General features: G+C 40.9%; 1 protein-coding gene across 2 annotated transcripts in view; it reads right to left on the reverse strand.

Annotated features, from left to right (window-relative positions):
• The window catches only part of JAKMIP2 (janus kinase and microtubule interacting protein 2), a 145,159-nt gene that overhangs the window by 50,864 nt on the left and 71,323 nt on the right, over positions 1-22,972 (reverse strand). For both annotated transcript variants that reach the window (XM_042455228.1, XM_042455227.1), the window contains exon 2: positions 9,309-9,579. In XM_042455228.1, coding sequence (XP_042311162.1) covers positions 9,309-9,437 — 129 coding nt within the window. In that variant the 5' untranslated portion in view covers positions 9,438-9,579. The remainder of the gene's footprint in view (positions 1-9,308; positions 9,580-22,972) is intronic.

Consider the following 22,972-nt stretch of genomic DNA (forward strand, 5'->3'; position numbering starts at 1 on the left):
AACGCGGCCGCTTTCGTAACCCGAAAAGCCTTCGTAAGCCGAATTGCCATAGGCGCTAATAGGGAAAAGCCGCGATTCCGTGCGAAAAAGCCGAAAAAAGCACCAAAAGTTTTTTCGTAACCCGAAAAAACATTCGTAACCCGAAACAATAATTCCCTATGGGATTTTTTCGTATCCCGAAAATTTCGTAACCTGGGTATTTCGTATCCCGAGGTACCACTGTACCCTTCCGATTTTTGCCTGGATTCCTGCCCACCATGTCAGACAAGGGGAAGGGGGGGATGAGCCAGGAGAGGGTAATGGGAAGGTGATAGCCTTCAGGTGCTCCCCTCCTGATGTTGTATGGGGGATGGTTGAGGAGATCTCCTTTCTGCTGTTGGAGACTTTGGGGCTGTGCAGACCTGCCATTAAGACCGACTTGGGGGTGGAGTCGGAGCGTGCTGTACATCCCCATGACGGCATGACACTGCGTGCCACTCCACATGGCATGTGAAGTCACAGCACTCCTCTGGCACTGTGTTTACATAATGCAGCCCCAAAGGAGCGCCTTAAAGCCGTGGCAACAAGGCTATTGTGCCCTTTCCAAGGCGCAAAAAGGAGTCACTTCTTGCGGCTTCTTTTTGCACCCTGGAAAGGCCAGATCAGGGCTGCAGTGTGCAGTTGCTGTGGCCCCACTCCAGCACAGCTGGAGGTGTCTGTAGGCTGCCCCTTGGGGGCAGTCTGCAAAGCCTCTTTCTCCCCAGATGAGATCCCTTCAAAAACGATAGTTTTCATAGATGGTTGGCAACAGGCAGAAAATTGATTAAACTATTTTTTCTTCCAGGAATTAATGCTTTAATGCAGCATATCCCAACAAAGGAATAAAAAGAAAGGGAGGGAGAGAAAACAACAGTAACTGGGGTGTGTTACACACTGCCATTTACTATGCGCTCCGTGCGTCCTAGGGTTAGGAAGGGGCGTGCTAGGGTTAGGAAGGGTCTCACCTTCCTAACTGGCCCTGTTCCTAGGATGCGCGGAGCACGTAGTAAATGGCGGTGCCTGTCCACACGGGCGCCACCATATTTACATCTCGGATGCACAGCGTCCGGACGTGCGCACGGCAGAAGTGACAGCGCGAGTGTCTCGCGGTCTGGTCACTGGGGCTTCTTGGCGTAGCTAATGACGGCGGGGGTAGACCCCCCGCTTTGGGGCGGTCTGTAACGCACCATTACACCACAATATAAAACCCCAGTTAAAAAATTATAATAGCAGTTTAAAAGAATTACAAATATTTAAAGGAAGCAATATTTAAAATCCAGGGGACAAAAATAGAATCTTTGCTTGTGCTGCTCTGCAGAAAACAGGTAAGCCTCTCTGTGGAGGGTATTCCACGAACAAAGCACCATGACCAAAAAGGCTTTTTCCATGGGACTTTTCCTCCTGTGATGAAGATTAAGCAGGGGGTGGATTCTTTTTGTTCATCTTTGCTATTTTTATAATCTCTACTATTTTTTCTTGTGCATTTTAATAAAAACCTTGATGTGCTGGCCAAATGGCTGTAATAAAGTTATTATTATTATAAAACCTTGATGTCACCCCCCCCCCAAATACACAATGGCAAATCAGTAATCAAAAGATAATGTGACAAGAATTGAGTGGACTTCAAAATGTAATGTATGTGGTTTGCAATATCATACAATATGGCCAATATAATTCAAATACAATTTATCAGATTAATTATCCTAGCAGATCCTGCCATAATTTATTATGTACATCTTGGAAAGTATACATCATTTCCTTTGTGATAGCACAGTTGATAAGTGTGCATCATCGGCCATAAAAACATTCCTTTTTTAGTCCAATTTAATGTCTCCTAATTGATTTGTTAATTTGTCTCTGAATGCCAACAACCATACTTTATTACACCATTTGTCAATCAAGATATTTTGAGTTGATTTCCAGACTGTTATAATTTCTAAGTGGCCTGCTTTTCAGCATAAGATAAGTAAATTTTGATGGTGTTAATTTCTCATTTCCTTCCATGCACAGGGATAATGGCGAGCCAGCTCAGATTGGTTCATACTTGGATGGAAGACCTCCAGTGCTGTAGGCTATAGTTCAGAGGAAGGAATTGGCAAAACCGTCTCTTGAGTATGCCTTGCTTAAAAAAACACTATGAAATTCACAGGGTCATCATAAATTGACAGGTACACAACTATATATGTGTGTGTTTTGTATACCACTCCAAAATCCCTGAGAGGAAGTTGCTTATAGATTTTATAAATAAACAAATGTATATGTTCCAATAAAAATTAAGGATAATTTAGGATATATCAGTTAAAGACAATTAAGTGCAAAACAATGTAATCTGACAATGACTGCACTCCTCTCCTTGGGAAAGAGAAACCAGATTATTTTATGAAGTGTAGCTTTCAAATTACTTGTCACTTCAGCCTGTTAGCAGAGGACTTTGGCCAGGATTCTGCTCTTGTGACACTCTTCCTGATTGTCCTGGCATTTGTGGCAACTGTTAGGCTACAACCCCACTCTTCTGTTTTTCAACTGGCTTCTGGTTTCTACGTTTTTTTAAAAAAATCTAAGTGCTAATATATCAATGCCAAGGACAAAAAAAATAGCATTACATATGATGAATTGGAAATAAAAGCTGGAATCTCACCCAGTTGCACATGGGTAAGTCTCACTGACAGAGTGAGACTGAGGGTAGGGTTGCAGCCAAAACAGGATTGCATTCCTTTAATTTAAATTATTTTTTCTTGTTAAAAATTGTTGCAAATTAGCAGCAATGAATCTTACTGGAGGGCATCAGATGAATCCCTCTGGAGTACACTATACTGTTAGATAACAATGCAGCACTGAGATCCTTCTTACATCTCAATTGTTTCCCTGTGAAAGAAACTGATTTCCACAGAATTGGATGATTGTCCCCTGAGGTTAATAGTAACCTTGATGGATGGACAACCTAGAAAGGTTTTCATGATGAAAGACTTTGTGGAAGCTAAAGCACTGTTGCTTAATTATGGAATCTAACAGCAGCCTAGATTTGTTTTGCCTGAGGCAATGCTTATTGGTGAAACAATCAAAGAGTCTGGGTCATAGATGTCAATGACAGCTCTCTGGACAGAAAAAGAGTTTTTCTTCCTCAAGAGGTACCTTAGGAAATTGCTAGGATAGCTTGCAGATTCAAAATAGCTACCCTCAACCACAATTCTTTTGCATACTACTTTTGCTGCTGCCTGCTAATTTATTTTTTTTAAAATTAAGAGGCATGGACTGGGAGCTATTGGATAATCATTATATTCACGTTTTAACATTACAAGAGTGAATATATGCTCGTTTTAATGTGAATAGAGCATGTTCTTTCAACCATTCTTCTCGCTCGCCCTCCAACCTCTTTTGGAAATTGTGGGGTTCCTTGGTTCCTCCCTCTCACTCGCCTAAATATGCTATGCTCCAGTCATCTGGAGTCTCACTGAGCATGTGCAAGGGTGCCAATTCGCAATTAAGAACCCACCAATGTGATGGCTTACTTCACACAGAATCTGGGTCGCATTTGGGGAGGCCATTACAGTGAATTTCAAGTGTGATAAGTAATCACGTAATTGCGTGAATTTTCAAATTGACCTTGCTATCTTCTCTTTCGAAATTAAGAGCCTACCATCTCATTTGATAAACTCCTGAGATATGTTCTAAGAAGGTTTGCCATTTCCCAAGGCCACTCAGGGGGTTTCAATGGCTGAGCAGGGAATCGAACTCTAGTTTCCAGAGTCATAGTCCAACACTCAAACCACTATGCTACACTGGCTCTCCTCCCTCTTGTTAAAAGGGCAGCAACAAAAAAACTCAGGAAAATAACACCCTTAATCCATAAGGGAGAAGATTCAAATCCATCAATTGTGTAGGGTTATAACTGTTATCTAGTGCTATTCTTAGACTTTCTTCCCACTTCTTTGATTTACTGTCCAGCATATTTTAGTAAGCATATCATGCCTCCTCATGTTTCACAGATAACAATGGGAACATGTGTTATTAATGTGGAAGAACACACAACTTAGGAGAGGATAGAGCAGATTGCTTTTACGTGAGCCTGCAGAGATGGGCAAGATTCTGCCCTGTCCTCTCTTTTGCAACCTGCTGAGTTGAGTGCAAAGTAACTGAGTGTAAACTAAAGTAAAGGTGTGGAAATAGTTAAAGACTTAGAAAAATGGGAGATGTCTCAAGAAACCAGGATGAATGACTAAGGAACTTTCAACTGAGCTAAGTTTTAAACAGAACATGTATAAGAAATGGAAAAAGGGGGAAATCACGAAAAAGGAATTCAAAGAAATAGCAAGCACATGTAGGGGTAAAATCAGAAAAGCTAAAGCGCAGAATGAACTCAGGCTTGCTAGAGAGGTTAAGAACAACTGAAAGGGCTTTTTTGGATATGTCCACAGCCAAAGGAAGAAGAAGAAAATGATAGGGCCACTGAGTGGAGAAGACAGCAAAATGCTAACAGAAGAAAGAGAAAAGGTAGAATTACGCAACACCTTCTTTGCTTCAGTCTTCTCAGAAAAGGCAAAGGGAGCTCAACCTGAGGATAATGGAGCAGAGGACAGATTAGGGGAATTTCAGCACAGAATAAGTAAAGAGATAGTACAGGAATACCTGGTTAATCTAAATGAATATAAGTCTTCAGGACCAGATGAACTACATTCAAGGGTATTAAAAGAGCTGGCAAATGTAATATCGGAGCCATTGGCAATAATCTTTGAAAATTGCTGGAGAACAGGAGAAGTGCCAGCAGACTGGCGGAGGGCAAACATTGTTCCCATCTTCAAAATGGGGAAAAAAGAGGATCCCAACAATTATCGTCCAGTTAGTCTGACATCAAGATTCTAGGAAAGATTCTAGAGCAGATCATTAAACAGAGAGTCTGCAAACATCTAGAAGGCAATTACAAATATCTCAAAAAGTCAACATAGGTTTCAGAGAAACAAGTCATGCCAGACAAATCTAATCCCCCCCCCCCCATAAAATTACCAGCTTGGTAGATGAAGGGAATGCTGTGGATATAATATAACTTGATTTCAGTAAGGCCTTTGACAGGGTTCCCCATGAAATTCTTGCAAACAAGCTTGTAAAATGTGGGCTAGACAAGGCAACTGTTACATGGTTTTGTAATTCGTTGACTGGCAGAACCCAAAGGGTGCTCAGCCATGGATCCTTTTCATCCTGGAGAGAAGTGACCAGTGGGGTCCCACAGGGTTTTGTCCTGGGGCCAGTGTTATTCAACATCTTTATCAATGACTTGGATGACAGAATTGGGGGCATACTCATCAAATTTGCAGATGCCACCAAATTAGGAGGAATAGCTAATACCCCAGAGGACAGGATCAAAATTTGAAACAACCTGAATAGACTAGAAAGCTGGGCCTAAGCTAACAAAATGAAATTCAACACGGAGAAATGTAAGATAATAGTAATAATAATAATAATAATAATAATAAAGTTTATTTATAGACTGCTTTTCCAAAATAGATCAAAGCGGTGTACAACAGAACAAAACAAATCAATTCAAAATAAAACATAACATATTACAATCATAATCAAATGATAAAACTACTAAAATTACAATTAAAAACTATTAAAACCATACAACTATTAAAACCCAATACAAACTAGCTGGATAAAACAATGTGCATATCGAGGGAAACCAATATCAGGATACATGGGGGAAAGCTTGCTGAAAAAGAAAAGTCTTGAGTTTTTTTCTAAAAAGGTCTAGGGAGGTTACGGAACGGAGCTCGTCGGGGAGGGTGTTCCAAATCTGTGGGGCTGAGATGGAGAATGCCCTTTGTGAGGTTGATGTATATCTTGTCTTTGAGACCCTCAACAAATGCTTCCCGACCGACCTGAGAGTGCGGGGCGGATTGTACGGGGAGAGGCGGTCCTCCAAATACCCTGGGCCCAAGCCATTTAGGGCTTTATAGGTAATAACCAACACCTTGTATTGTGCTCGGAAGTGAATGGGAAGCCAGTGTAGATCTTGCAGAATAGGTGTTATATGGTTAGCCCTGGAACATCCAGTGACCAGCATTGCTGCCATATTATGTACTAATTGAAGCTTCCGGGTTTGGTACAAGGGTTGCCCCATGTAGAGAGCATTACAGAAATCCAATCGAGAGGTTACCAGAGCATGTACCACCGTTTCAAGGTCCCTCTGGCCTAGGTAGGGTCGCAGCTGGCGTATCAGCCGAAGCTGATAACAGGCGCTTCTGAGAAGTCAGGTGGAGCGACGAGTCCAAAAGCACCCCCAGACGGCGAACTGAGTCCTTCAGGGGGAGCAGATACTGTACTTACGGCGGAAAAATGAAATGCACAGATATAGGATGGGGGACACCTGGCTGAATGAGACTACGTGTGAAAGGGATCTAGCAGACCAAGTAGACCACAAGTTGAACATGAGTCAACAGTGTGATGCGGCAGCTAACAAGGCCAATGCAATTTTAGGCTGCATCAATTGAAGTATAGTGTCTAGATCAAGGGAAGTAATAGTTGCATTGTATTCTGCTTTGGTCAGTCCTCACCTGGAATATTGTGTCCAGTTCTGGGCACCACAATTTAAAAAGGATGTGGAGAAACCGGAGTGTGTCCAAAGGAGGATGACTAAAATGGGGAAGGGTCTGGAAACCATGCCCTATGAGGAACAACTTAGGGAGCTGGGGATGTTTAGCCTGGAGAAGAGAAGGTTAAGAGGTGATATGATAGCCCTGTTTAAATACTTAAAGGGGTGCCATATTGAGGAGGGAACAAGCTTATTTTCTGCTGCTCCAGAGACTAGGACTCAGAACAATGGATGCAAGCCACAGGAAAAGAGATTCCACCTCAACATTAGGAAGAACGTCCTGACAGTAAAGGCTGTTCGACAGTGGAATACACTCCCTCAGACTATAGTGGAGTCTCCTTCCTTGGAGGTCTTTAAACAGAGGCTGGATGGCCATCTGTCGGGGATGGTTTGATTGAGAGTTCCTGCATGGCAGGAGGTTGGACTGGATGGCCCTTGCGGTCTCTTCCAACCCTATGATTCTATGATTCTATGCTTTAATTTCCTTCCCTTGGCTTTTGCAGAAATAGCATGTAGGTTACCATATATCTGTGTCTAATATGTAGGCCCCGAATTGTTGTTAGCTGTGCACATAACTCTCACATATTTCTCATTTTGACAGGCTATCCTACCATTCTTTTAAAATATTTCCTTTTCTCAAAGGCTTTGCAGTGACCAACTTGTTCACAATTTCATGTGTGATCATGATAATTAAAGGAATATCCCTCAGGAAGAAAAACCATGTCATTCATCATTTTCTATTTCCATATTGTTCCCTTTAATGTCTGCAAGTTAGCCTCATAGAATATTGAACAAACTAATCTTCATGAACCTTCCCTGTATATACTGGAAGGCAATAAACATTTTCCAAGACAATGCAAAAAGTGTGTGTTGTGGGTCTGAGATAGACCTCTGAGACAGACGTCCGTTGCATGGGCCTGAAAGTGGTGAAAAAGGCAATGTTGTTGAGGTCTGTACTCCTCATATTTTCACCTCCAGCAAATTGGTTTTTCAAACATTGAAAACTCTAAAACTTGCATGGTCACAACTGAAAATAACAGATTTCGCAAACTTTAGAACTATCTTAAAAACCAATGCTAGTAAAAAAAAATAATTATTATTCCTGAATTGTTAATTTTAAAATGGCATTGTTTTGTGCCTTTCTGTCATTTCTGAGTTGAGTTGATTCTAAGGTGAATTGATCATTGTGTTTTCTTGGCAAGATTTGTCCAGAAGGCATTTGCCATTTCCTTCCTTTGAGTCTGAGAGAGTGTGATTTCCCAAGGTCACCTAGTGGGGTTCCATGACTGAGCAGGGATTTGAACCATGGTCTCGCAACACTCAAACCATTAAACCACACTGGTCCAATACTCAAACCACTAAACCACATTGGCTTTTTAATTTCAAAATGCATTCATTTAAATGCCAGTGCCAATACTTTACAGTAATGGTTACTGTGTTATTATTTTGATTCATAACTGGCTGTTTTTAATAATTTTATATGATTATTTTTAAAGTTTAGAATTAATAAGTTAATTTTATTAAATTATTTAAATTATTAAATATTCTTAAAGCTCTAATAAATTATATTTCTCGCCCTGCCAGAGGAATGCTTTGTAGATTATCCCAGTGGACCAAACTACCTATACCATTTTATTGATCACATATTATTCCTCAACCAGTGGCGTCTGCACCCCTGGTGTTACCTGATAAGGAGTGGAGCTGCCAGGGAGGCAGTGGCCAAAAGTGGCCAAAAGTGTGGGGTGGTGCAGGGCTCCTCACAAGGAGACATTAATTGCCATGGCAAAGGAGAGGGCCAAGCTCCCCTCTGCCGGCTTTGCAGAAATAATGCAGTTTCACAAGGAGACCACTGCCACCATGGCAAAAGAAAGGGCTCCTCATTTGGCTCCTTACCATGGCATGTCAGCAGAGGGGCACTTAGCCCTCTCCTTTGCTTTGGTAGCAGAGGTTTTCTTGTGAGGAGGCAGTTGTGGCAAGCCAGGAGGCTCTGACTGGGTGTCACCCCTCTTCTGGGCTGTCACCCAATGTGGTCCGTACCCTCTTAGTGACACCACTTTTCCTCACACTAGCATGTCAAAACTATGTTAAAAACCTCTGTTAATAGCCTCAAATGAATCCTGCCATAGTCAACTATGGCTGCATCTGTACTGCACCTGCACTGCAGAAATAATGCAATTTGACACCACTTTAACTGCCATGGCTCCATCCTATGGAATCCTGGGATATGTAGTTTGCCATTATACCAGAGGACTCTGATAGAGAAGGCTAAATATTCCACAAAATTACAATTCCCAGAATTCCATAGCATTGAGCCATGGCAGTTAAAATGGTGTCAAACTGCACTATTTCTGCAGTTGAGATATAATAATTAAAAAACAAGAATTGAGGCAAGAGACATTTGTTATACACTCTGAAAAAATTGTTCCTGAGCCTATACTCTATACTATAGGATAAATATTCTTCTACATTTAATAACAATAAAAGTAAGGAATAAAGCTCATAAATATTTTAAAAATGTTTCCTCTCTGAGTTGTAGGAAGGCATGTTTCATTCATCTTACTTGCAACATGACCATGTTTTCAGTTGCCTGCCATTTAGTTCCTGTTCTTTACTCGTTTAAAGCCATGTGCTATCATTTTATTTTTATTTTACTTTACAAGTATCCCCATCTTTCTTGCAAAGCTGGGAATTCTTCTTCACTCACCTTAGATTTCTCTTGATGCAGCTCAATTTGAATGTCTGTTAGCTTAGTCCTGAGATCTTCATTGGCAGCTTGTAAGGACATGATCAGTACCTCAGGCTTTTCAGCCTTGCTGCGTCCTTTTTTTGACATGGTTGTTGGCTACTGTGAATCTGTGCGTGAGAAGTCTTCTTCAAACAGGAACAGCCATTCCTTTATTTCTTTCCATCCACGTTGTCTCAGCAACTACTGTGTGGCATTCCAAAAGAGCCCTTCATCCCCTCCTTGGGCAGTCCTGTGGGAAATAATATGCCATTGTATTTATTAGTGAGGAAAATAGGAGTAACAGAGTGATCAGTGATGCACATTAAAGAGCAGGCCCTGACTACTTTGTTGAAGTCACTAAGGAGCAAATACAACAGAAAAATTGCTTTATTTTTTTTTTTGGACTGTGGCTACAAATTTCTGGCTGTGTTTCCCAAATCTAGTGACATATACACAGTGATTCAAAAAGAATACTGCAAAACCAAATAAGAACAGCTTTACTTTTGCGCCATTAGAATCACCCTTGCAGTGATGCAAGTATATCACTGTTAAAGAGACAGTGTGGTGTAATGGTTTTGAGTGTTGAAGTATGACTCTGCAGACCAGGGTTTGAATCCCTTGTTCAGCTATGGAAACCCACTGAATGATCCTGGGAAAGTCAAACTCCCTCTGACTCAAAGAAGAAAATGGCAAAGTTCCTCTGAACAAATCTTGCCAAGAAAACCCTATGACTGCTTCACCTTAGGGTTGCCATAAACTGGAAATGACTTCAAGGTACACAACAACAACAACAACAACAACAACAGTAGTGTTGGAGCGTGTTGTACAGAGATGCATTTTGCTCTCCTCTGCCCTTAAAGTGACTGGATAACTCATTGCTTTTGGGAAGAGACAAATTTTCTTCTCATTGCTAAGGAATTTCCAAAAGTAACATTTTATCTCATCCTCCAAGGTATATGTTGTAGGTTATCCTGCTGGACCAAACAACGTCCCCCCCCCTTTACATGGGCAGGTTATAGCATGCAACCAGTGCTGGATCAGCAGTAGCCCAAACCTTATACTACAAGGGAAAAGAAGCTTTTTTGGTAGTTTCTGGAAAGCATACAAATGATTTTCAGCAAGGAACCCTATTTTTATCCAGCATATTTTTTGCATAATAACCTTTCAATCAAAGCCCAATAATATAATTATCCCATATTCAGAGTGCTTATGAATGAAGCCACTCTCTCTGTATAATAGTGATGTAAGCTCCTTGGAAATCAGTAAACATAGTACAAGTTTACATTAGCAAATTCAAAAGCTGGGCAATACATTTATCTCTAATTGGAAGCACAATTCAAAGGGGGCTGCCAGCTTAAAAAAAAAGGAGGTAGAAATTTAATCAATGAGATCTTTGTTACTTTATTTAATGGCCTTAGGATTTCATCCCTGGATATATACTCTGTTTCATTTAGTTTTTAGTAAATTAATTCATGCACTCAACCAATTAATGGTTCAAAGGTAGATTAAAACTGGGGCCAGGATCCTCAAATGGCTTGCCCAGTAGACTGTTGTGCAAGTGGTTTGAAGTTCACTGCTTGGGCAGAGAAGTATCCAAGACCTCTAAGGGTAAGTGGAAGAATGGCTGTGGTGGTCATAATGATGGTACGCATCCCTGCTCACCTATTGCACTAGAGGAGGACATGACACCCAGGTTGCACCTCCAGCCAGAGGCAAACTCTTTTGACAGCTGTCTATTTCTTCAATGCTTGGTTTGGAGCCTAGGCACCAGGTGAAAGGTTGCTTCAAAAAAATCACCTGTTGAAAAGCCAACAGGCATGGTTGGTGGGAATGCTGTAGATGGCCTTCCTCATGGCTGCTTCCATATTCAGAACACCTTACCTAGGGAAGTAAGGGTGTCTCCTTCTTTGTTTTCCTTTTGGCAGTAGGTAAAGTTCTTTTTCCCCCCAGCAAGCTTTTGAAAATTGATTTTAACAAGAAAAGGGCTTTTATCAGAGCATCACGTGTGTGTGTGCGCGTGCGTGCAGGGGTGTGGATCTCACTCTGGGAGAATGATTAAGCTGAATTTACTTGCACTACTTGCTGAAATCTCACTTGATTTAGATAGATGGCTGTCACTAAGTTGAACACCATCTTAGCCACCAGGGATGGGGAATCCCTATAAACTACCATTTCACACAAGGATGGACTACAAGCTGTCAGGAACATCATTCCAGACGGGCCCATAGCCATCAAAGGCTGCCACTTTGTTTTTACATTCAACTACCTTACCTTTGGTAATAACATATGCCTTCAAGTCAATGATACTGCCATAGGCACCCTACAATATGCCAACATCTTCATGGCTGACCTGGAGCAGTGCTTCCTTAACTCCTGCATCCAGAAAGCTCCCCTCTACCTGAGGTATATTGATGAGATCTCCATAATGGGAATAATGGAAAGGACTCACTCAAGATATTTCACCAGAATTGCAACAGCTTCCACCCCACCATCAATCTTAGGTTGTAACTATCCACAGAACAAGTCCACTTTTTGGACACAATCATATAGCTGCTACACTGACTGCTACACATACTTATGTGCTTCCAGTTTCCACCTGGAACATACTACCAAATACACAGTTTACAGCCTCGGATACAATTGCATCTGCTCAGAACCACAGGACAGGGTCATAGAATTAACAGAATTACAATAAGCATTCCTCAAGCTACAGTACCCATCATATGAAGTAAAGAAACAAATCAATAAGTCAAGACTTGTACCTAGGATCAATCTATTAAGAACAGACTGAAGACAGGAAATTGCAGAGCTCCACTAGTGGTCATATACAGCTCCTAGTTTGAGACCACACATACTTATAATCACTGAAATACTATCTGTTTCAGACAATAATCATGCCCTCTCAAAAGGCTCTTGATGGCAAGTCTTTACTTGCCTACAGACAGCCTCCCAGTCTCAAAGAGTTACTTACTTACAGAAGGACACACAAGACAGATGGGGAGATGGGTAGAAGACCTTGCCACAAACTCAGATGTTGACTCTGCCCACACATCTACTCAGGAAATGTCATCATTGGACCTAATCACACAACCCACAATATTAGAGGCACTTTTACTTGCTCATCTTCTATATGGTATATGCCATCCACTGTCAACAATGTCCTTCAGCACTCTATATTAGGCAAACAGGCCACTCTCTCTGCCAAGTGACAAGTAGGCATACATCAGATATTAGAAATGGGAATACACAAAATCTTGTTGCAGAACACCTGGGCATTATATCTCAGATCTCAGGAAAGCAGTCCTTGAACAAAACAAAACAAAACAAACACCCTAAAAGAAAGATTAGAAAGAGAAAGGTGAATCAGAATCACAAACTTCAATCCATCAACAGTGGGTTGAACAGACACAAGAGTCTCCTGGCAAAATAAACATATTATAACACTGGTTAACACCCCAGCCTCACAAAGCCCCTCTTGACCAGTTTATCTTATTTCCTTTCTGGTCCCCCCCCAAAAAAAAAATTCCACCATTCACATGGGCGCGTTACAGGTGCCAAAAAGCGGCGCTCTGCCTGCGCCGTCATTAGCTGCGCTGAGAAGCCCCAGCGGCCAAATCGCGAGGCTTCGTGGCGCAGCAAAAAGAAGCCAAATGGCGCTTCTTCTGGCGCCGTGGAAATGATGTGACAAGGTGCCAATGGCGCAGCGACACATCATTTTCACGACGCTAATAGCGGACGCTAAGCGTCCGGCACATAAAAATGGGCCGCGCCTGTGTGTATAGGGCACGGCCATTTTACGCCTACGCCCGTCACGTGCTAGGGTAGGCCGGTATGGACGCTAGTCCTTGGCCAACCCCTAGCACGTGTGGGGCGCCGCAAAGGCCCGTTCGGAACGGGCCCTGGTTTATCCACCCACCCTAACCTTAGGAAACATCTTTCCCCTACCTTTGTCCCTTAACCACAGTTAAACTGAACATCAACCCTCATCACTATACCCACAAGTTTTACATTTCTGTGGCTATTCATACAGTCCCTCCTATAAAAGCTCTTCCTGGGCACCAGTCCACTCCATGCATCTGAGAAAGTAGATCATGTCAAAAAGCTGATGCTACAACATTTTGCACAGTTTAATCAAAGGTGTACAAGATCTATTGCCTACTTAATTAGTAATGCAACAGGGAAATTTTCACTCCTCTCTGGGCTGCACAGCCTACCCAGGCACACCAGAAGTTGCCATTTTAGCTGGTGTACAGTTGAAAAAGCACAGGTATTAGGGTGAATGTTTCATGAGGAGAGCAGGGAGGACAGACACTTTTTTGTGCAGTATGTAGTATGGTTTTTTTTTTGTTTTTGTTTTTTTTTGCTGTGGTTTTTGAGCAAAATTTGCACTAAAGAACAACATGCTTGGGGCTTCAGAAGACTGGCTGGTAGCCATGTAGAAATGTGATGTGAAAAAAAGGGAGTAAACACCAATAGGGTTTTTCCTGTCCACTTTTTTAGGGGGAATAGTCTATGTATAGATATCATAGGAACCCTATCATCATCATCATAGGTACCTTACAGGTTGTTGTTGTTATTGCATGCCTCCAAGTCATTTCCAGATTATGGTGACCTTAATGTGACCCCATGAAGAAATTTTCTTGGCAAAATTTATACATGGCGGGTTTGTCTTTGCCTTCCTCTGAAGCTGAGAAAATATGACTTGCCCAAGGTCACCCATAGAGTTTCCATGGCTGAGCAGAGATTCAAACCCTGGTCTCCAGAGTCACAGTCCAATGTTCAAACCACTACACCACACTAGCTCTCAACTTATAAGAACCTTATTAATATTTTTACAAATATTTTTATAATGTATACAAACAGAGAGAAATAAAAAAAAAAAAGGTAGCTGTGATAGCACCTTATTCCTTGTGTTCCCTCTGCCCTTCCAGCCCTCTCCTCTCTTCTCCTTGGGACAAATGTAACTCTAAAGGAAGAAACAAGAGAAAGATGCTAACACTATTACATTTCCCAATTATATGATGGTTTTTAAAAGACAGAAGGGACTTCTAGATTGTGAATGGACACTTCAAAAGGAGTGTTATTACTAGACATGTGAAGGCCCAGAAAGAAACCAGAAAAATTTGGGGGGAAAAACCCTGTCCCCCCCCTTTTTTTTTTCCTTGAAGCCTTTTTTGTTTTTTCCCAAAAATTTGAAAAAAATTGAAACAGGAAGAAAATTTATTATGGAATGTTTTATTTTAGCATGATGAATCGAATCTTTAAGACGAGGTGTTCACATATTCTCCAAATCCTTTCTAAAGACTATGAACAGTATCAGATTGTTCTAATTTCTGTGAGTGAGGAGGACAAGCAAGTCCTAGGTTGCAAACTGAACTCTCCAATGCAAGAGCAAGATGCATTTCTTCCTTTAGGGCAGTGGTTCTCAACCTTTGGTCCTCCATTTGTTTTGGACTTCAGATCCCAGAAGCCTCAGCCAACATGGCCAATAATCAGGAATTATGGGAACTGAAGTCCAGAACATCTGGAGGTCCAAAGGTTGAGAACCTCTGCTTTAGGGGCATCGAAGGAATCTGGTCTATGTTTGGAAACACTCACAGTAAATCAAGAAACAAATTGACATGTGAAAAGTAGAGAAGCTTCTTTCAATCCGGGTTAACCTTTAGCTTTTAGAAGTCCATGATCACTGTGATGATGACAATCATAATGAAGCAGGAGCTGAAACTGATACTGATAACAGAGCTGCATCTGCACTGCAGAAATAATCCAGTTTGACACCACTTTAACTGCCATGTCTCAATGCTATGGATTTCTTGGAATTGTAGTTTTATGAGATATTCAGCCTTCTTTGTGAGGGAGCTCTGGTGCCACAACAAACTACAATTCCCAGAATTCCCTAGCACACCTATGACAGTTAAAGTGGTGTCAAACTGGAAATCTCTGCAGTTCAGATACAGCCCAGAGTTCAGAAAATGAGTCTAATTAAATTTCATGCCTGTTCATTGAATTCCTTCCAGACATCTTTCCCCATCAACTATTTTTATGGGAATGAGTGCTTTATGTCTATTTAATACTGTGGAGAGGAAATATAAATAATTTTCTTTGTTACTAATGTTGATGGTTTCTTTTGGGTTCCCCCCCCCCTTTTTTTTTTCTTTTCTTTTTCTTACTCCACTTAAACTAGTAAAACCAAAGAGGTTCTGTAAAATTCAGGAGATTTTTACTCCATTTCTTACAAATATATTTAAAAAGTAAATTCCATTTGTAATAACTGTTTGAATACATGGTATTTTAATATACCAATTGTGATAATTTTATGCCAAATCAAATTGTACATAGTCATATTTTACGCTCCTCATATAACAGAGTGACTTTCAATCTGTAAAAAGTGCTAATGTTGCATTTTTTCCCCAATTTTTCTGGAAATTTCTTTTCCATTTTTTCCACCTGACTTTAAAATTTCTGGAAATTTTACATCTCTAGTTATTACTATGGAATGAAATCTGCTTAAAAAGAATACAGAATGTAGGTCCAGGGTACTTATAGTTTGCTATGTGTTGTAGTGCAGCCCATGAAAGATTTAAATTATATAATTAAATATGGAGTCAGAATAGCAGGCCTTATTTATCACAGGGATCTGGGCAAATCTGTATATCATGAAATATTTTTCCTTGGCTGAGAACAGCAATCTTGCTTTTTCCCCTTTAAATAGCTGTTGCACCTGTCAATTGCAGTGAAGATACAGGAAATATGCTGGCAATGAATCCTGAAAAAGAAAAAGAAACTCAGAAACCAGAAGGCAAATGAAAGGATATTCATGATAGTCTGTTTTGAACATTTGGGCTTGGCAGAATCAGAGTGGGGGAAGGGGTTCTTTTTGTTTTGCGAGGGTGTTTTTCTTCCTCTATCTGAAAGGCTGTTGGAAGACACAGCCAGAGAGATAGGACTTGTCACAATTCCCACCCTAACAACTGTCAAAATTTCCAATTAAGTTAATTAAATATGCAAATTAGCAGTGGCCCTTCCGTTCAGAATAAACTCCAGTGCTGACTTCACTGTTAGACTATTCATGTTGAATACAAATACCAGCTGCCTATTCAGAAGTCCTGATGCCCCATATAGCTACGTGCCAGAGCTGTGGTCTATGCTATTAGACCAATAGTAATTAATCATTAAAATGAAGCTACAATCATAAAATTAATCATAAAAAATGAAGCTGGAACTACTTTAAAGCAGTATGTGCAATGGATTCACATGGAGACAAAGTAAAAAAAAAACCAACCCAAATTAAATGAGAAAAGCAAGAGGATGTGGATGTACGTATTTGTTGTTGCTGTGTGCCTTCAAGTTGTTTCTGACTTATGGTGACCCTAAGGTGAATTTGTCATGAGGTTTTCTTGGCAAGTTCCTTCAAAGGGAGTTTGCCATTGCCATCCTCTGAGGCTGAGAGCATGTGACTCATCCAAAGTCACTCAGTGGGTTCACATATCTGAGCCAGGATTCAAACCCTGGTCTGCAGAGTCATAGTCCAATGCTCAAACCACTACACTGGCTCTACATGTACATATACACATACATATATTTATTCACACAAAAAAATTTAAATCATAAATTTTAGTGAATGATTTTTGCCATCTTGAGCTTGTAGCAGTGAAAAGAAATTGCTCTGGAGGTGCCTCTCCTCCTTGGCTGCAGGTTACCCCACAATTTGAACTCTGTAATGATGCAGCAGAAGATACGCATCGCCAACTGCAGCCTTGCAGTCTGAGCACTGCTCAGTGTGCTTGATGTGCTGTTTTAAGGTTAATCTACAATGAGGGGAGCAGTGGCCCATAAAAGATGGATGCTTTTGCTTCCAAAATAAGATACCGTAGCTGTTTATGCCTGAAAGCATAAAGAATGTTGATTAAACATATCATGGCTACCCAAATGGAATGTGTCAGAGCTATCCAAACAGCATGGAGTCAAGGGAGGGTGTGAGGTATTTAAATGGGGAAGAAAAGCTTGCTTATGTGAAGTAACAAGGAAAGATGGAAAGCATAGCGAAGGAATCTGTACAGAGGTGTAGGGGATGGTCGAAGAGGTGCCTTCAAAAAGGCTTTTTAATTCATTCTTAATTGATCAGATCTAAAATTTAGATTTCCCCCCTTCTCTGTAGGTAGTCATATGTCTGACATTTGTGTTTGCTTACAGATGTGTTCATGCAGCCATGTGACACACTGAACTAGTGAAATAACAAGATTTAGCATAAGTGCAGTGGGACAGCTTGCTTACACTCCTTAGAATGATGATTTGGCATTCTGATCAGCCACACAGATGAGTTGCTCAGTGGTCTAAAATGAATAGTTTTAATTGGGTTATAAATTAGATAGACAAGAATCCAGTCTAGGACCAAAGGGACATGACTGCAAACACCATGGCATAGCATAAAATATATCAAAAGCTAACATCAAGAATTAACACAAATTCTTAAGGATTAGCAGTTTTTCAGTACATATGCCAACAAATACATAAATTAATTGCAATGATTACCATAAACAGTAACCAGTGAAGGCAATTAGCTATTCACAATGATCTGAAGCAAGAGTTCATTGGAATTCACAAGTAATGAGACCAGAATATACAGTGGGTAATTAGGGTTCAAACTCTTGGTGGTTTATAACTGTATAACACAAATTAAATTTGGAGGGATTTATAGATTTTTATATCATGCAGTCTGTGCTTACAGAGTTTCCTAACTGAATAAGACAGATGTAGCTTTAGGTCTGAGCCAGAGCCCCCTCATTTCTTGGCAGAATAACAGAGAGGTTGCTGGTAGGCAGCGGTGACAAATGCAGTACTCCAAGCAGCGGTGGCTGGCCAAGCATCAGTGTGGGTTAAATTTCTCATAATACCACAGCTACAATGTTGCTTTAGGGCACTATGGGAAATTAAAATGGCAGGTAGACCCAGTCACTCAGCACTGCTCAGAGCTCCAGGTGGTGTGCCTTGCAGGGGTGGTGGGCCCCAGTAGCTGCCAATGGATGATGAAAAGTGTTGCTTATATTACTGCAGCAACAACAAACAGAAAAGAGAACAGTCTTTGCACCCAAAGAACTTACAAAGATATAGTTTAATTACTGGGAAGCTTTGCCCAGTTTGTACAGTTAAGCAGTGTTGAAAACAGCATATTAATGCATACAATATACAGAAAAATGTCCTGTACCTAGTGTTCATGAATATACTATTTTCCTTTCCATCTCTCTGTCCCCAGAATCAAGGTCCTCATCTCCCTCTCTCTCTCTCAGAGAGAGGGAAAGAGAAAGATGGCTGGAGGAGAGATGGAACAGCAAACAGAGATGCACATTGCTGGAAGCTGCAGAGATGAAGAAGGCAGGAACTGATATATCAATGTGAAAGAAACTGCTGGAAGCTTATTTGGCACTGTAATGGATTGTTAGTTGTGACAAGGGATACTTGAGGAATTTTATATTTACAAATTCCTACATAAAAGGAACTGATCCAAAGCTCTCATCAGACTAATATATGGATTGGATCTTACTGGATTTTGCACTTCTCAGAACACTCTGGTGGATTTGTAGGCAGTCTGACAAAGCAATACAAAACTCACATTATGTTCAGACTAGAGACAGGCCACTGGAACGCCTGCCAGTATACATTCAACCCAGAAAGGGAGAGGAGAAGGAAACATGCAACAACATATTTTTAAATTTAAATCAGCCCCCCTTCCTTAAAACTGTGTGTATGTCCACCAAATAAGGCATAGTGGTGCCCTATGGTATACCTCATGCTCACATGCCACTCATATATGAAAGGAATAAATGGATTCACAATGATGTGGACATGCCCTCATAACCAGAACCCAGCACTCCCACTCTCTCTTCTCCAGTGACACAGCCAGCAAAGATCTTGGTCCTACAAGCCTACAGCACTTTTCCAAGAAAAGGGTTTCAGTGCCTTTATGCTCTTCATAACCATTGTTTTGTACCACACAGCACAAGGAGAAGCAAGGAGTGCACATGCAGCACAATATCTGCACGGCTCCCTGGAAAGCATGCCTACAGGGTGCTACAGCCTGTGGGGTTTGGTTGCTGTGGGCTCCCTCCGGAGTGAAAATGGGCAGCTCCAGTCGAGCCCCCAAGTCTACAAAAGCTTATGCTACAACTTCTTTTGCACAGTTAGTCTCAAAGCACTACAAGATCCCTTTGCATACTATTGCATTCTGCTTACAATATTTTTTTGCACAAAAAGTCCTACAGAATGTTCTGTAATGTGAGAAATCATTGAAAAATGTGCCAAAAATTGTAATCTCAACCACCAGAGAGAAATCTTTCTAAATTCTTCATTCTTGCATTTGAGAATAAAATAAATGAAAATTGCATTCCTCATGCTTAGCAACTATATCCATGCAAAACCTGTGTGGTACTGAATGAGACCACTTTGGCCCAGACAGATGGTTTCTATGCACCTCAGGGTCCCCACCAACACTGATATAGAAAGCTCTTTCCATGTCACCCTTTCACCCCCCTCCAAAAAAATATAATCTGGATGAGTTCCAAGAGGGATCTCTATCTTGCCCCTAAGTCCAACAGCTCTCACAAGCAAGCTTCAGAAATCATCAGTCACCCAAGAATGAGGCTGCCACCAATCCTGAACCCAAAGAGACTTACATGCACATACCTTCCAACCAAATGTGACTGAATAATCTCAGCAATACACCTTAAAACCTACTATCAGTACAGTATCAGTATCGAATAGGTGAAAAAGACACACCAACAAAAACAGAGGTGCAAAAGCACATAGGAAGTGTGGATCCAAAGAGGCAGACAGAGGAGGAGACTAATCAATTCTAATAGAGCCAAGCACTTCCTTCGCTACAGCAGTACTACAAAAGATTTCATGTTGCGTCAGTGGACTTTAGCATATTGGTCCGTTATCCTGCAGCAATCATGTTGTTAAAGCAAAAGGGAATGCATATGGTTTGAAAACACTCACTTTCACATCTTCTGAAATTGTGCTATTGTGCCATTGGTTTGAAAACACTCATTTGCTCCTGTCCTTTGCTTCTCCTTTCTCAGTCTTCTCTTCTCCTGTCTTAGCCTTCTCTCTATACTCTTTCCATAGTCTTTGCAAAATGGTTTCCATCCCAAAATATTTTTTTTAAAAAAAAAAGTGTTGGGAGGAGAAGCAGATATGGCTCCCACAACAGGTCAATGTTGGTGTGCTTGTAAAATAGTCCTTGTTCTATTGGAGGAGACAACTTTTGGCAATCGGGGGAAGGAAGGGATGTGAAGTAATCAGATCAAAGGTAGGACATGTTAGATGAAGGAGGGGGTTGTTTCCTGGGTAGGGGAGGGGTGGAATCAGAGCTAAGCTTCCCTCTCCCTTCCCCAGGGCTCCTTCTTAGGACTTTATCACAGCAGCCTGTTGTCTCAAAGGGAGAGGGAGAATCACATCCACTCACACCATGTGATCACTGGTAGCAATAACATAGTAATAGAATTTACATTTGTATACTGCTTCATATTGAACTAAGCAGTTTCCAAGTGTTTTACAATGTGGAAGCCAATTGCCCCCAACAAGCTGGGTACTCAATTTGCCAACCTCCAAAAGGATGCAAGGCTGAGATGACCTTGGAGTCCCTCAAGATCGAACCCACAACATTGTGGCTGCAGTACTGGCATTTATCCACTGCGTCACTGGTACAAGAACTGCAGTGGAAGGGGCCTATTGCACCAGGGGCAGAGGTGGAAAGCAGCATTGAAACTGTGCACTCTACAAACAATTTAAATGTGATGTAGCAACAGGAGAAATGTCACGTTGTGTGATAAGTACTGGACAAAGACACTATTACCTTGCTGTAATTGCAGTTTACCAACGTGTGTGATAAACTCCAGTATCTTTGGATCTCCCTCTTCCTTACCAGAAATATCATTCCCAACCTGCATAGATAACTCAGATCCGGTGGCATATTTTATTTCAAGCACGCAGCCACAGCAGCAGACAATAATCAGACACATGACAGTATTTGTCTTTTCACCGTGCCCCTAATACGAAGTCATCATAGTCCCTAGGATATACTCTAATGAGGGGAAATAGCTCACATTTTACTTTCAGGGACCGGATTCTAAGGAGCAAACTCAGCACAATGGGATGATGCCACTATGTGCAAGCCTAATGTCTGAATGCATTTCTGTTCCTCAATATTAGATGCCCAGCATTTGAGAATTGAATATCAAAGAAATGTTATATTTCAGTGTTAAGAAATGAAAATGTCCCAAAGGAACAAATATGAAGAGTTTATTTGAAAGTAAATCTTGTTCAGAACAATCTTGGAGTCCCACTAAACACCCCCCTCCCCCGGCAACATGAGGCAAAAACAAAGAGGGAACAGAATTATTATATCATTTTAAGCCACAGGCTACAGTAAATGATAACTGAAACAAATAATAGAATCTAAATGCATTCTGTTTAAAGAACAGCATTTCTTAGCAGCACTAGGGAAAATATTTGTCAATAATTTATTTACCTGTAGCCTGATTATGTGGGTTTTGTTTTGTTTTTTTAAAAAGATTTTGAGTACTAAAGGGGTTTGCAAACCTTACTTTAAAAAGGAATTGGCCATCACCACAACAGTGAGTTATTTATTTATAAAATATTTATATCCTGCCTTCTTTCTGGAGATCTCAGAGCAGCATACAATGAAACTAATGTGACAGATTTATTGCAGTGAGGATCAACATGGTCTAGTGGTTTTCTATGACTGATCAGTGATTTGGACCCTGGTTTATCTCAGCCTTAATCCAGCATTCAAACCACTGCATCCTACTGGCTCTCCATTAGCAGGCCTGAATTTGGTCCACATTGCCTGTAAATCTGTGTAGAAGAGTGAATGATAGCTATACAAAAAATGCTGTTAACCATTCTGTTTAACACCCAGAAAGGGACAAATAACAATATATATGTCACAACTCAGGTATAAATTTGTTTCACATTAAATTCTGCTGCCAGCTAATCTTGGAAAGTGGTTGATTGTGTAGTAAGTACTACCCATTTCAGATGATTCTGTGGCTAGACTTTCTGTCTACAGGAGCACTTAAAATGCACACCACAAAATATGAATCTGGTTAAAACTGACCTTGACAAAGCAAAGGAATACCTTCAAAGGAAGCATGGGGTCCCTTGGCCAGACAAGGCTACTGCTGTTCTCCTAATCATTATTTTGCTACAAGACCCTCAAAAGAATTGTTATGATCAGTAAAATCAACATAATATAAAATGTCTTCTTCATATGGGTACTGGACCTTTAAGTGGTTTATATATACAAGTGTGGGAAATGTGTGACCCTCTAGATATTGTTGGATGACAACTCCCTTTATCCCTCACCATGTTGGCCAGGGCTGATAAGAGTTATGCTCCAACAGTGTGTGGTAAGCTACAGTTTCCCCATTCCTTATGGGAATGGCAAAGATCTTTTCATTCATTTAGTCTGGAATATCAGTATCCAAAGGGATCTTGTAGCACCTTTGCTACAAGACTGAGAGAAAGAAGTTTTCATAGACTTGGTCTACTTCCTCAAATGCATTCAGATGGGCTTTGGCAATTGACTTGTTTTAGCAATTGATTGGCTGCTGAGAAAGGGG

This window comes from Sceloporus undulatus, chromosome 2, assembly GCF_019175285.1.
Source record: "Sceloporus undulatus isolate JIND9_A2432 ecotype Alabama chromosome 2, SceUnd_v1.1, whole genome shotgun sequence".
NCBI classification, from domain to species: domain Eukaryota; kingdom Metazoa; phylum Chordata; class Lepidosauria; order Squamata; family Phrynosomatidae; genus Sceloporus; species Sceloporus undulatus.